Here is a 13,601-nt window from a genome sequence, read left to right on the forward strand (position 1 = left end):
TCCATCCACGTCTCCAGCTGCATCCAGTTTCTTTTTTTGTGAAGAAAAAGGATGGTAGTCTCTGTCCCTGCATAGATTACCGACCCCTCAATGACTTTACCATCAAGAATCGCTTCCCTTTTCCTCTGATTCCGGCCGCACTAGAACAAGTTGGACAGGCTACCATCTACTCCAAACTGGATCTACATAGTGCCTACAACCTGGTCCGTATCCGAAGTGGGGATGAGTGGAAGCCGGGGTTCATCACCGCTAAGGGTTACTAGGAATATGATTATGCCCTACGGTCTCACCAATGCTCACGCAGTCTTCCAGTCCTTAATGAATTAAGTTTTGCTGGACATGATCAACCAGTTCATCATCGTGTACATTGACGATATCTTGATCTACTCTCACTCCCTTGCAGAACACGTACAACATGTGCAACGGGTCCTCCAACAACTACAGGACCACCATCTTTATGGAAATGCTGAGAAGAGGCCTTTCATGTTACTAAGGTAACCTTTCTAGGGTTCGTGCTGACACCAGGAGGGGTCAACATGGACGAAGGCAAAGTCACAGCCATGCTTAACTGGCCCAAACCTACCACCGTAAAGGAACTACAATGGTTCTCCAACTACTAATGCCGGTTCATCCGAAAATACAAATGACTAAATACTCAGTTGTTAAAATATATGTAACAGACAAAAATACTGCCCATCTCTGGTAACAAATGCCGTAGTCATCCCATTGACAGTACATTTCAAGTACTCTATTGTGATTATGGCAGATTTTCATCTTCATTTGAACGGCGTCGACTAGGGTAGGCCTATCCTTTAGCAAGGTGGAAACTTTATGGTGAGGCTTGTGAAGTTTCACAAAACGAGGTCACAATAGTTTGGCAGGACTTGACAGCTTTATGTTTCTTACTGACGCAGAAATCATACACCTTGTTGCCAGGTCTAGCATAACAGTCGACTTCAAGTCGAGACCTGGACTGTCATTAGTTTCTCCATAACCTTCACCATCATAAACATTTTCTTCAGCACCGGCCTTGTCTCTGCACTGAGGGCAGCTGCAGATGAGACTGGTGTAGATTATTTTGATCGGCTTACATATGGCCAAAGGATCAAGGTCGATGTTTTATTCTGATAAAGAAACCAACAGCATTCATAAATTAAATGTTGAGTTGCCCTCACGCACCAACTCCTCACTTCCACATGGATACAATAGACAGTGTGAAAATAAGAATAACATTTGTCTCGTTTGATAATGATGCAATGTAGAATATAGCCTATGGGACTGGGCTAGTCAACTTTCATAAATGACAGCCAAGCGTTACGTAGTTAGTGCCTGACGTGCACTTGCAAACAAACATCGTCAAAATAACAAACAAAAACACATGACATACCGGATAAACATACATAAATTAAATGCGCTGTCCTTATGCACCAACTCATCTGTAAAGTATAAATTAACAACCGGAGACATGAATAGCCATGCTAGCCCAATGACGACATGTAGGTAGAATGTACAGTAGCTAGCTAGCATGCACAACATTCACAAATCAACAGATAAAGTTCATAAATGCATGAAATCCATAAATATCACAATGTACTGGTAGAAGACCATAATATTACAATGTTAGTAGCAATATAAACTCTGTTTTAACATACAAGATTATGATTTTCATGGGACAATTTTTCAATTACCTAGGAGGAATGCAGAAAGAGAAGGAAATGTGTGACATTAAAAAGGGCACATACAACAAAAGGAATGTACAGTAATATCAGGCATGGGAACTATTCAGATTTTATGTAAATATACATGAAATTCAACACTTCTTACATAGACACCATTTTGATTTCACATTCCAACAGTGTGTAACATAGCTCATGCAGTAACTGTGAGAGCTACCAGATCCCTCAGATTGGACAGCTGGTCTGGTCCTGTACCACCGATATACTTGCCAATGCCTCCGCCATTTTCCCACCACACATGCCACAGACTGAAGGCCGGTTCTTAAAGCGTAATTCCGCCAATTTTCAACCTCATATTCATTATCTCCAAGACCAAACCAGTGTCTACATGTGTGAAAACAGCGTGTTTTTAAGATCGCTAATGTTCTAAAAAATGATTCTCTCTGACATCACAGGGTGAATAGAAAGTTTTCAAAATCTGCAAAAAGTTTCTAGCCAGAGGGAGGCTAGAAAACGTATAAATGCGCCGTTTTCACTATGTTAACACTGGTATTGTGCTAGAGATAATGAAAAATCAGGTTATAGTGGTGGAATTGACCTGTTAAGTTTTCATTGATGTGATTTCTGGGTGAGAATCGCGTCCCTCGTGGCCAAATAAACTCGCCAGCTGCTGCACACCACACCGGAAAACTTTTAGCAACGCAAATATTGTCTATTGGACAGTCGGTTTACTTCGTGTTGTTACCTAGTGAATAGTATTCATTCCACAGACTATGTTGCAAACAAAACCGGGAGGGACCTACCTGAATTTGTCCAATAGAAACTCGTGTTGCTCGGTTTGGTTCTTAAACGGTTTCCATAATGAATACACCCCAGGTGCATGCAATTTTCACACTATTTCAGTCAATAAAAAAAACAAGGCAGGTCTATAAAACACTCATTTGAGTGCGACCCAGTTGTTTTAAAGATGGAAAAAAATAGACGCCTAACTTCAAGTATTTTACATGCTTTTTACACAAAATGAACAATTAACACTGACAATTATTTTCAATTGAGGATATATATATTTTTTTTTTTTGTGAACACAAAACCTGAACATATCAAACTTAAACACAGTAAATCACATAAAATGCCTTCACGTTCACACAAAATCATGGTGTATAATTTTCTATTCTCTATTAACTACTTGTCAACAGCACAAAGGCTACTTCGAATACTTTTCTCCCAGTCTCCACAGAAGAGATGGCTGGATTGCTGGAAGTTTTCCACAGTGTAAATTACTGTGGTGTTCCAGATGGTCTATTTAGTCACCAGCTTATAATATTGTAATGCCGATCATGAAAATAACATAAGCTACAGTAAGACCATTTTAACACAAGATGCCATAAAACAACAATATGAGGGCAGCCTTTACTATAAAAAAAATACATGCATGAGAACGTTTAACGTATACATTAATATTTGGTCTAAGCTCACCAAATCAATTGCAATATGTCATATATAATAGCATCAAACAAAGTCAGTGAATCCCAAATGAACATTTAAGCACAATAAACTGTATTCCACTAGTCTTAGCAAGGCAAAGCTTTATCCCATTGATGACAGAATGGGAGAAATAAATCCCTTATGATGTCCAATAACTTTATTTCCTTCAGTCTGGCTGCCATTGAAAAGTGAAGTCCAAAAATGTTTTGTTTTTTTTAATCTGCAAGTGTACTCTAAAGTGTCATAGATAACCATTACACGTATACGAAGGATTAAAAATATGCAAGTTCCCTTTGCATCATGAGCAGCCTGTCAGTGACCTGCAAAGAAAAAAGACAAATGACATGTTAGATGGGTTGTAGTCATTAACATTTTCCATTACTTTTATTGGTGCATCAATAATCAATGTTACGTCAGGTTGGGGACTTCAGCCACTGGTCTTACTCAACTGTTGAGCACAATATTGATACACTGTACTAGATTTCCACATGATGGTTTGAATTTACAGTACCAGTAAACATTTGACAAATCTACTCATTCCTGGGTTTCTCTCTATTTTTACAATTTTCTACATTGTAGAATAAATAGTGAAGACATCAAAACTATGAATTAACACATATGGAATCATGTAGTAACCAAAAAAGTATTTGAGATTCTTCAAAGTAGCCACCCTTGATGACAGCTTTGCACAATCTTGGCATTCTCTCAACCAGCTTCATGAGGTAGTCACCTCAAATGCATTTCAATGAACAGGTAGGTGTGCCTTGTTAAAAGTTAATTTGTGGAATTTCTTTCCTTCTGAATGCGTTTGAACCAACCAGTTGTGTTGTGACAAGGTAGGGGTGGTATACAGAAGATAGCCCTATATGGTAATAGACCAAATATGCAAAGAGAAATGACAGTCCATCATTACTTTAAGACATGAAGATCAGACAATGCGGAACATTTCAATAACTTTTAGTTTCTTAAAGTGCAGTCATAAAAAGCATCAAGCGCGATGATGAAACTGGCTCTCATGAGGACCGCCACAGGAAAGGAAGACCCAGAGTTACCTCTGCCGCAGAGGATAAATTCATTCAAGTTAACTGCACCTCAGATTGCAGTCCAAATAAATGCTTCAGAGTTCAAGTAACAGACACATCTCAACATCAACTGTTCAGAGGAGACTGCGTGAATCAGGCCTTCATGGTCGAATTGCTGCAAAGAAACCACTACTAAAGGACACCAATAAGAGGAAGAGACCTGCTTGGGCCAACAAACACAAGCAATGGACATTAGATCAGTGTAAATCTGTCCTTTGGGCTGATGAGTCCAAATTTTAGATTTTTGGTTCCAACCGCCGTGTCTTTGTGAGATGCATATTATTTTTATTTTACCTTTATTTATACAAGTTTTTCTCATTGAGATAACATCTCTTTTCCAAGAGAGACCTGGTCCAGTAGCAGCAGGGGGAACAACGTTTCAGACAAAACAACTTACATACACTAACACAACATTAAACAAAACTATAAACACATACAGTACAACAATTACATAATATGTTAAAAACACGAAAGTCTTGACTAAAAACAGCTGTCCTACAGACATTTACACTCTTCTATGATATATACATCGATCAATTGTTTAAACTCCACCAACGAAACTAGATCATCAAATTTTAAAATGTTCAGGAGAGAATTCCAGGACCACGGAGCTAAGTAACAAACTATTTCCACCATGACCTGTTCTAATTTTTGGTACTGTTAGAAGCAAATGAGAATGGGAGGGTAATTGATATTTATTTACCGACCTGACGAAAAAAGAACAGAGATAAAATGGCATTTTACCCAATATGGCCTTATAAATCACTGTATACCAGTGTTTTTGCCTACGCATAGTAAGTGAACGGATCATCTCTGCATGTGTGGTTCCCACCGTGAAACATGGAGGGGGTTTGATGGTGCTTTGCTGGTGACACGGTCAGTGATTTATTTAGAAATCAAGGCACACTTAACCAGCGTAGCTACCACAGCTTTCTGCGCTTAGTGGGACTATCATTTGTTTTTCAACAGGACAAGACCCAACACACCTCCAGGATGAGTAAGGGCTATTTGACCAAGAAGGAGAGTAATTGAGTGCTGCATCAGATGACCTGGCCTCCACAATCACCTGACCTTAACCCAATAGAGATCAGCCAACAAGTTCAGCATATGTGGGAACTCCTTTAAGACTGTTGGAAAAGCATTCCAGGTGAAGCTGGTTGAGAGAATGACAAGAGTGTGCAAAGCTGTCATCAAGGCAAAGGGTGGCTACTTTGAAGAATCTAAAATCTATTTTGATTTGTTCAACACTTTTTTGGTTACTACATGATTCCATATGTGTTATTTCATAGTTTTGACATCTTCACTACTATTATACAATGTAGAAAATAGTAAAACAAATAAGAAAAACCCTTGAATGAGTGGATGTATCCACATTTTTGACTGGTATTGTACACGATCGCCTTCCTAAGTAATGAATACCATATCTGATGTCCGGAAGTGGGCATTTCCTTTCATGAAAATGCTCTCTTCAGTAGTGGCGGAATCAAGAAGTTGATACACAGAAACTTAAGTGACCAAACCAAGTACAGGGGTTCCAGTTTAATGTCATGTATGACAATATAATAATTTACATTTTATCATTTAGCAGACACTCTTATCCAGAGCAACTTACAGTAGTGAGTGCATACATTTTAATACTTTTTTCGTACTGGTCCCCCATGGGAATCGAACCCACAACCCTGGCGCTGCAAGCGCGACGCTCTAAGAACTGGGATACACAGGAATCAACATTTTGAGCACTCCTAAGACATTCCTTTCTATGTGAAAACAATGAGGCATGGGATGGGATCCCACACCACTAGTAGGGTACTACCTGTGGAAGGACACTGCTAGACCATCTCATACTGGTTGTTGGTGATGTATCGAGACAAGCAGCAGGACAAGAATACCCCAATGAGCTAGGCAGAAAGTTAAAGAGTTTCAATTAGGATGTGAACCAAAAAAAATGACAAGTTTAAATCTAGCATTTTCTTGATGATCTCACAACATTTCAAGATCCATGTTACAGGTAATAACATAATTGTATCTTTTTCCCCATAGAGATTATTATGCCTACTGTCAATTCATGCAGCCTGTCAATTCATGTACCTGGAAGAACGCAATTCCAAAAGATATCCCTGCAATGATTCCCAGGTTAGACTCCATCAAAGTGGTCACCAGTGAGAAGCAGCCCTAAAACATGTTATGCAGAAGGAAAACAAACATTTTACTATGGTTCCTTTAGGTTATAGCTGTTCATTACACCTACTGATTGGCAAACACTTGATCTAAAATACTGACAAACTATGAATCAAAGCAGGGTCTGAACTTAGCTAACCAGAGAAACAAAGCTCTGACAATTCTGTGTGATATGATTGATAATGATATGCGGCAGTGCTCTCACCGTGTCATACACCACATCACGAGCCTTGTCAAGGTCCTTGAGGTTCTCGACAGAGCAGACCACGTTCGCTTTGCAACAGCTGACAGGGACGCCATTGTCTTTGAAGTACTTTGTTGTGTTCCAGTCCTTGTAACTACTCACTCCACAGCAATACAACTGTACAAAACACACATTTACTAATTATCAAGAGGAAATAACAACGGTGACTTCTAATTCCCAATTCTATGGATGACTTAGCCAAGTGGGCAAATCAAATCATGTTTTAAAGGTGGTTCTATTGTACGTCAATAAGTTATTTAATAATGTAAAAGACAGACCATAACCTAATACAATCGTATACCAACAAGATCTATGCAACTGAAAAAAAGATGGCGGGTCGTGACCATCTGTACTGTAAAAGTTGATTATAGAAACACTTCTGCAGGGTCTCTGATAAAATGTTGTTATAAGCCACGTCTCTTAACAGAATGTTTTGTGGTCTTTGCAAAGGAACCAGATAGAATTAGGCTACGCAATGAATGACAAAAATATCACTTACAGTCCTCTGGATGGTGTCAACTGCAGAGCTTTTGGGGTCAGTGGTATTGTAGTTCGTCACAGCATCTTTATAGGCATCACCTAATACAGCCTTTATCTGCAATAAACAAAGGGAATTGTGTTTGATTTGTGGCCAACTGAATCCTATAGTAATGGCAAGTGTAGTTTAAGTCACCTCATAGAAGTACCCACACGTTGTTCTATACTACCCTATAGTTTACTGCAACATTTCGACCAGAAGGTCTTCGTAGTCCTAGTCGGAAACGTTGGAATAATCTATATGGGAGTATACCTCAGTGCACGGGTAATACCATTTCTTATATATGAACATTTTTGTAACCCCGCACCTGGTAAATTGTTGGATGTGGAAACACTACTTTTGAAAAATATCTCACCTCATGTCTGAATAAGAAGCCAGAGATGCCAGCCACAAACTCCGCTAAGAACACCAGAATCAGGAACATAGCATACTGAGAGGGGAACAAAAACAAATAAAAACTCATCAATTTACATACAAAGACTAGAAACATTTGAGGAGAATGTACAATACCCGTGCACTGAGGTACTTCACAGCAAAACTGACCAGTTTTAGCATCCATGGACTACCGCGGCATGTAGCGAAGCAACCAAACAGGCCAAAAATGACGACGATGGCTCCAGTTCCGATGAGGACATATGGTGCGTTGGTGCTCTTTTCAGAGGCCAGCTGGAAATAAGCTTCCAGGCTCACCTTCCCCCATACTCCAACAGCCAGAAGGATAACCCCTGTAAACTGGGAGAAAGCACAGACAGTCAGCTGGTCCTTTGTAGCTCAGTTGGAAGAGCACGGCATTTATAACGAAAGGGTAGTGGGTTCGATTCCTGGGACCACCCATATGTAAAATGTATGCACACATGACTAAGTGGCTTTGGATAAAAGTATCTGCTAAATGGCATATATGATATAGAGTGCATTCGGAAAGTATTCAGACCCGTTGACTTTTTCCACATTTTGTTACGTTACAGCCTCATTCTAAAATGTATTTAATTATTTTTTCCCTCAATCTACACACAACACCCCATAATGACAAAGCAAAAAAAGGTTTTACATTTTTCCAAACGTATAAAAATAGACTGAAATATTACATTAACATAAGTATTCAGACCCTTTACTCAGTACTCTGTTAACCTCTAATTCCTCCCAAACCCGGATCCGGGAGCACCCCCATCAGTAAAAAAGCTGACTAGCATAGCCTAGCATAGCGTTACAAGTAAATACTAGCATCTAAATATCATTAAATCACAAGTCCAAGACACCAGATGAAAGATACACATCTTGTGAATCCAGCCATCATTTCTGATTTTTAAAATGTTTTACAGGGAAGACACAATATGTAAATCTATTAGCTAACCACGTTAGCAAAAGACACCACTTTTCTTACTCCACCATTTTTTTACTGCATCAGTAGCTATCACAAATTCGACCAAATAAAGATATAAATAGCCACTAACCAAGAAACAACTTCATCAGATGACAGTCTTATAACAGATGTATTGTATAGCATATGTTTTGTTAGAAAAATTTGCATATTTCAGGTATAAATCATAGTTTACCATTGCAGCCACCATCACAACTCTCACCAAAGCGACTAGAATAACTACAGAGACCATCGTGTATTACCTAATTACTCATCATAAAACATTTCTTAAAAATACACAGCGTACAGCAAATGAAAGACACAGATCTTGTGAATCCAGCCAATATTTCAGATTTTCTAAGTGTTTTACAGCGAAAACACAATATAGCGTTATATTAGCTTACCACAATAGCAAACATCACAACAGCATTGATTCAAGCCAAAAATAGCGATAACGTATAAACCACCAAAATATATTAATTTTTTCACTAACCTTCTCAGAATTCTTCAGATGACAGTCCTATAACATCATATTACACAATGCATATAGAGTTTGTTCGAAAATGTGCATATTTAGCGGCACAAATCGTGGTTATACAATGTGATTAGTGGCCAAAACTTCAAGCAATCTGTCCGGCGCCATCTTGGAGAGGCACCTATTCTAATCGAAAACTATTCATAAACTTGACTAAAAAATACAAGTTGGACAGCAAATGAAAGACAAATTAGTTCAATGCAATCGCTGTGTTACATTTTTTAAATTAACGTTACTTCAAGCATACAGCGTGCGCTAAAGCGAGACCGCACCGAAATTCATGGCGGAATTATTATTTGACATTTGTCAACATAAATACGAATTAACAACATAAAGATTGCTTACTATTTGCCGAGTTTCCATCAGAATCTTGGGCAAGGTGTCCTTTCTCCAGAACAATCGTCTTTTGGTTGAAAGATGTCCTCTTCTCATGTGGAAATAGCAGCTAACGATAGCCACCCACTGGAGAGGTGTCCAACTCGTGAAAGCGCATCACAAAGAAATCCAGGAAAATCGCAATAAACTGATATAAACTGCTATAAGTCGGTTTAAATTAACTACCTTATGATGTCTTTAACAACTATAACGAATAAAAACATGACCGGAGATACAGAACTGCTAAAACGAAAGCTTTGCAGGAGGCCATTGTGATGTCCCTGATGCGCCAGGCGCCCCGTTGAAAAGAACGGTACTTCCGTTCCACGGTCTTATATAGGGCCCCAGATTGCGCAATCCACTCCATTCAAATTCTCCCCGCTTACTGACATCTAGAGGAAGGCGTATGCAGTGCATGTAGCCCGATGGCTTACATGGGGACTTATAAACTGACCTCAGAACAGGGACCTCGATTTCTGAAATCTCACTCCCTGACAGGAAATGTGCTGCAGAATGAGTTCTCTTTCACTCAGAGAAATAATTCAAACGGTTTTAGAAACTAGAGAGTGTTTTCTATCCAATAGTAATAATAATATGCATATTGTACGAGCAAGAATTGAGTACGAGGCAGTTTAATTTGGGAACGAATTTTTACAAAGTCAAAATGGCGCCCCCCTAGTGTCAAGAGGTTTAAGGCACCTTTGGCAGCAATTACAGCCTTGAGTATGACGCTACAAGCTTGGCACACCTGCATTTGAGGAGTTTTTCCCAGTGTTCTTTGCAGATCCTCTCAAGCTCTGTCAGGTTGGATGGGGAACATCACTGCACAGCAATTTTCAGGTCTCTCCAGAAATGTTAGATCTGGGCCACTTAAGGACATTCAGAGACTTGTCCCAAAGCCACTCCTGCATTGTCTTGGCTGTGTGCTTAGTGTTGTTGTCATGTTGGAAGGTGAACCTTAGCCCCAGTCTGAGGTCCTGAGCGCTCGGGAGTAGGTTTTCATCAAGGATCTCTCTGTACTTTGCTCCGTTCATCTTTCCCTTGATCCTGCTCGTCTCCCAGTCCCTTCCGCAGAAAATCATCCCCACAGCATGATGCTTCCACCACCATGATGCTTCCACCACCATGCTTCACCATAGGGATGGTGCCAGGTTTCTTCCAGACGTGACACTTGGCATTCAGGCCAAAGAGCTCAATCTTGGTTTCACCAGACCACAGAATTTTTTTCCTCATGATCAGAGTACTTTAGGTGCCTTTTGGCAAACTCCAAGTGGGCTTTCATCTGGCCACTCTACCATAAAGGCCTGATTGGTGGAGTGCTGCAAAGATGGTTATCCTTCTGTAAGGTTCCACATCTCCACAAAGAAATTCTGGAGCTCTATCAGAGTGACCACCAGGTTCTTGGTCACCTCCCTGCCCAAGGCCCTTCTCCCCCGATTGCTCAGTTTGGCCAGTGTGTGCCTTTCCAAATCATGTCCAATCAATTGAACTTACCACAGGTGGACTCCAATCAAGTTCTATAAACAACTCAATGATGATAAATGGAAACAGGATGCACCGGAGATCAATTTCCAGTCTCATAGCAAAGGGTCTGAATACTTATGTAAATAAGGTATCTGTTTTTTATTTTTAATACATTTGCAATCATTTCTAAGAACCTGTTTTTGCTTTGTCATTATGGGGTATTGTGTGTAGATTGATGAGGGGGAAAATTATTTAAACAATTTTAGATTAAGGCTGTAACGTAATAAAATGTGGGAAAAGGAAAGGGGTCTGAATACACTGTATATTGCTGCACTCTCAGGTCCATAAGGGGATTTTTAACAAGTTTGGCCTAGTTCTTTGACACAAACTCAAGATTTAAGGCTCAAAAACAACCATCCTAATTATACACCTTGAGCACCTAACAATTTTATTCAACTCAGTGTGACTGTTGTTGGGGGTCTTTACAAAGCTGAAAAAGCTTTGAGGTTGGTATAAGTGGCCTACAACAGATTTTTCTCACATGGAAGGCAAAGTCAACATGGAATTTAAACATCTCCCCCACAACCAATAGCCCAAGGTCTCACATCAGTGAGCTCAGCATCTTCCCTAGAAAAATGTATTGCCCTTCCTTCTACAAGAGTCATTCGTCAGAGTGCTGTCATTAGTTCACCGGGCCATGAATGATACACATCACCCTCTATATATATCAATAAACGGCTGAGATAAATATGTTATCATGAACTTTGAACCCAGAAAAAAGCCACATTCAATTAATGACTTAGACAGAAAAATGGAAATTGAATAAACAGCACTGAGAAATCAAATTTTCACAAGAGTTATCAAGAAAGCTGTTAGAAAAATGAAAGCTGTCTGTCTTTAATGTCAATTTGGCTAAAAAAATATCTTCACCTAAAACTACAACTAAATATATGTTTATGCTCATAATTATTTAGGTAGAATGCCAGCCGTCTGAGGAGGTTGTTTCTCAATCAACTACCATTTAGAAAAGCTGTTTACAACATCTGCCAATTTGCCTAATAATGTCAGCTCAAGCCCTAGCGCAAAATGCAAAAGGTTCTTATATGTTATTTTCAGAGGTAGACTGGCTCTAGCAGCCAAAACAGCCAAATATTCCATCCAAACTTGAATCGATTCTCAATTGCGACAGGGTTCTAGAAACATAGCCCTTCACTTTCATATCACCTCGAAATAATTTCACAAAAGCAAAACGTAAACCATTTTAACCGGCTTCATCACAGTTGCTGCTGATAGTATTTTTTCAGTGATGACACGTTTCTGGCGGCCTTCTTCCATTACACACAGATGTTCGGCTCATGCTAGATACAGTTCCCAACTAGCACAGGTGGTCACTGTCTTCCGTAAATAGGAGCTGTAACATGGAGATATGGCCATGTAGAAAACCTAACCCTTACCCTATAAATGTGTGTGTCAATTTAACGTTTTGTTTCTCGCAGATATGAAAGATAAGTTATATATGCTTCCAAAACCGTACCGCAAGCGACACATGTTAATGTTCAGACCGAGCGTCTGGGCTCTTAACAAAACTCCACCGTACAGAAGACTCATTTCTCCAATGTGTGTGTAATGTAATAGAACTGGGAGCCATGATCAAGGGCTATACGAGCCTTAGCTGGGTAGAAATTATCGACTACAATGAGCCCCGCAATCAACGTGAACAATCGAAATGTAGCCTCTGCTCGCGGACTGCAACACTCAAAAGAAAACGGTAGCGTTGTTTGTCGCTCCTGGAGTAAAGTTTATTACAACATAACGAACTGTGATAGGGGCCCAACTTTGAATGATAAAGTTTGCACATTAATTATGTAAATTAGCTCGAGGCGTCGCTAAATATCCAAAAAAGTGACTATTTTATACCAGTGTTGTCGCGCTATATCACGGGGAAATATTTTTTGATGAAGTGTTTTATTTTCAATAATTCGAGTCCTTTCGCGTCAGCCGTAGCCTAACGTTATTCCTTTGTAAATGCCAAATGGTTGGAAAGGTTGCTTGTTGGCATCGCCGCTAACTTAGCCCATTGTTACGGTAGCTTGCTTGCATCAGTTATTTACATGTAAATACTCACCCAAAATATAAGACTGTAAGAAATAAGAAAGGTCTTCAGACATGTAATCACAGGCTTCGTTTGAAGCCTTCTTGATGGGGGAGACATGATGGCTATTCCGCAGAAATGGTCAGTCAAAAAGGGGAAGAAAAAAAATGTCTAAGGCGCCGTGCTGGAAAACTTTTCTCGACTAAACAGAATCCAAGGAGAAGTGAAGTGACGTCATTGATCCAGATTCACACTCCGTGAGAATAAAGTACATTTCCTAGTTGTTTTTTAAATTTATGGTGTTCGACAATATAATATAATAACTTTATTATTCCCAAGGGCAACTTCAGTTAATACGGATACGACGTATGACACTAGGCCTAACACATGACTGATACAAATGCTATACTATACAAGATATTATTAGTCCCAAAAATGTAATTTTCATCAACAATCCCTACTGGTGCCGGTTGGCTTAAACACTACTAGTGTATCTATTGGTTTCATGAGGTAAAGACCAGAGTTAGCGCCCTGATTGCAGTACTGAATATTGCTGTGTATATATATTCAGTGTT

At 39.5% G+C, this 13,601-nt stretch overlaps 1 protein-coding gene across 1 annotated transcript; it reads right to left on the reverse strand.

Moving 5' to 3' along the window:
* Nucleotides 1-2,725: 2,725 nt before the first annotated feature.
* On the reverse strand, nt 2,726-13,249 carry LOC120047477 (tetraspanin-7-like). The gene is made up of 8 exons (XM_038993009.1): nt 13,060-13,249; nt 7,747-7,935; nt 7,559-7,633; nt 7,165-7,260; nt 6,627-6,782; nt 6,332-6,415; nt 6,057-6,141; nt 2,726-3,481 (listed from the first exon to the last, which is right to left on the reverse strand). Exons 1-7 carry the CDS (start codon nt 13,144-13,146, stop codon nt 6,073-6,075), a joined length of 756 nt encoding a protein of 251 aa, XP_038848937.1. The 5' UTR covers nt 13,147-13,249; the 3' UTR covers nt 2,726-3,481; nt 6,057-6,072.
* Nucleotides 13,250-13,601: the final 352 nt, after the last annotated feature.

This window comes from Salvelinus namaycush, chromosome 5, assembly GCF_016432855.1.
Source record: "Salvelinus namaycush isolate Seneca chromosome 5, SaNama_1.0, whole genome shotgun sequence".
NCBI classification, from domain to species: Eukaryota; Metazoa; Chordata; class Actinopteri; order Salmoniformes; family Salmonidae; genus Salvelinus; species Salvelinus namaycush.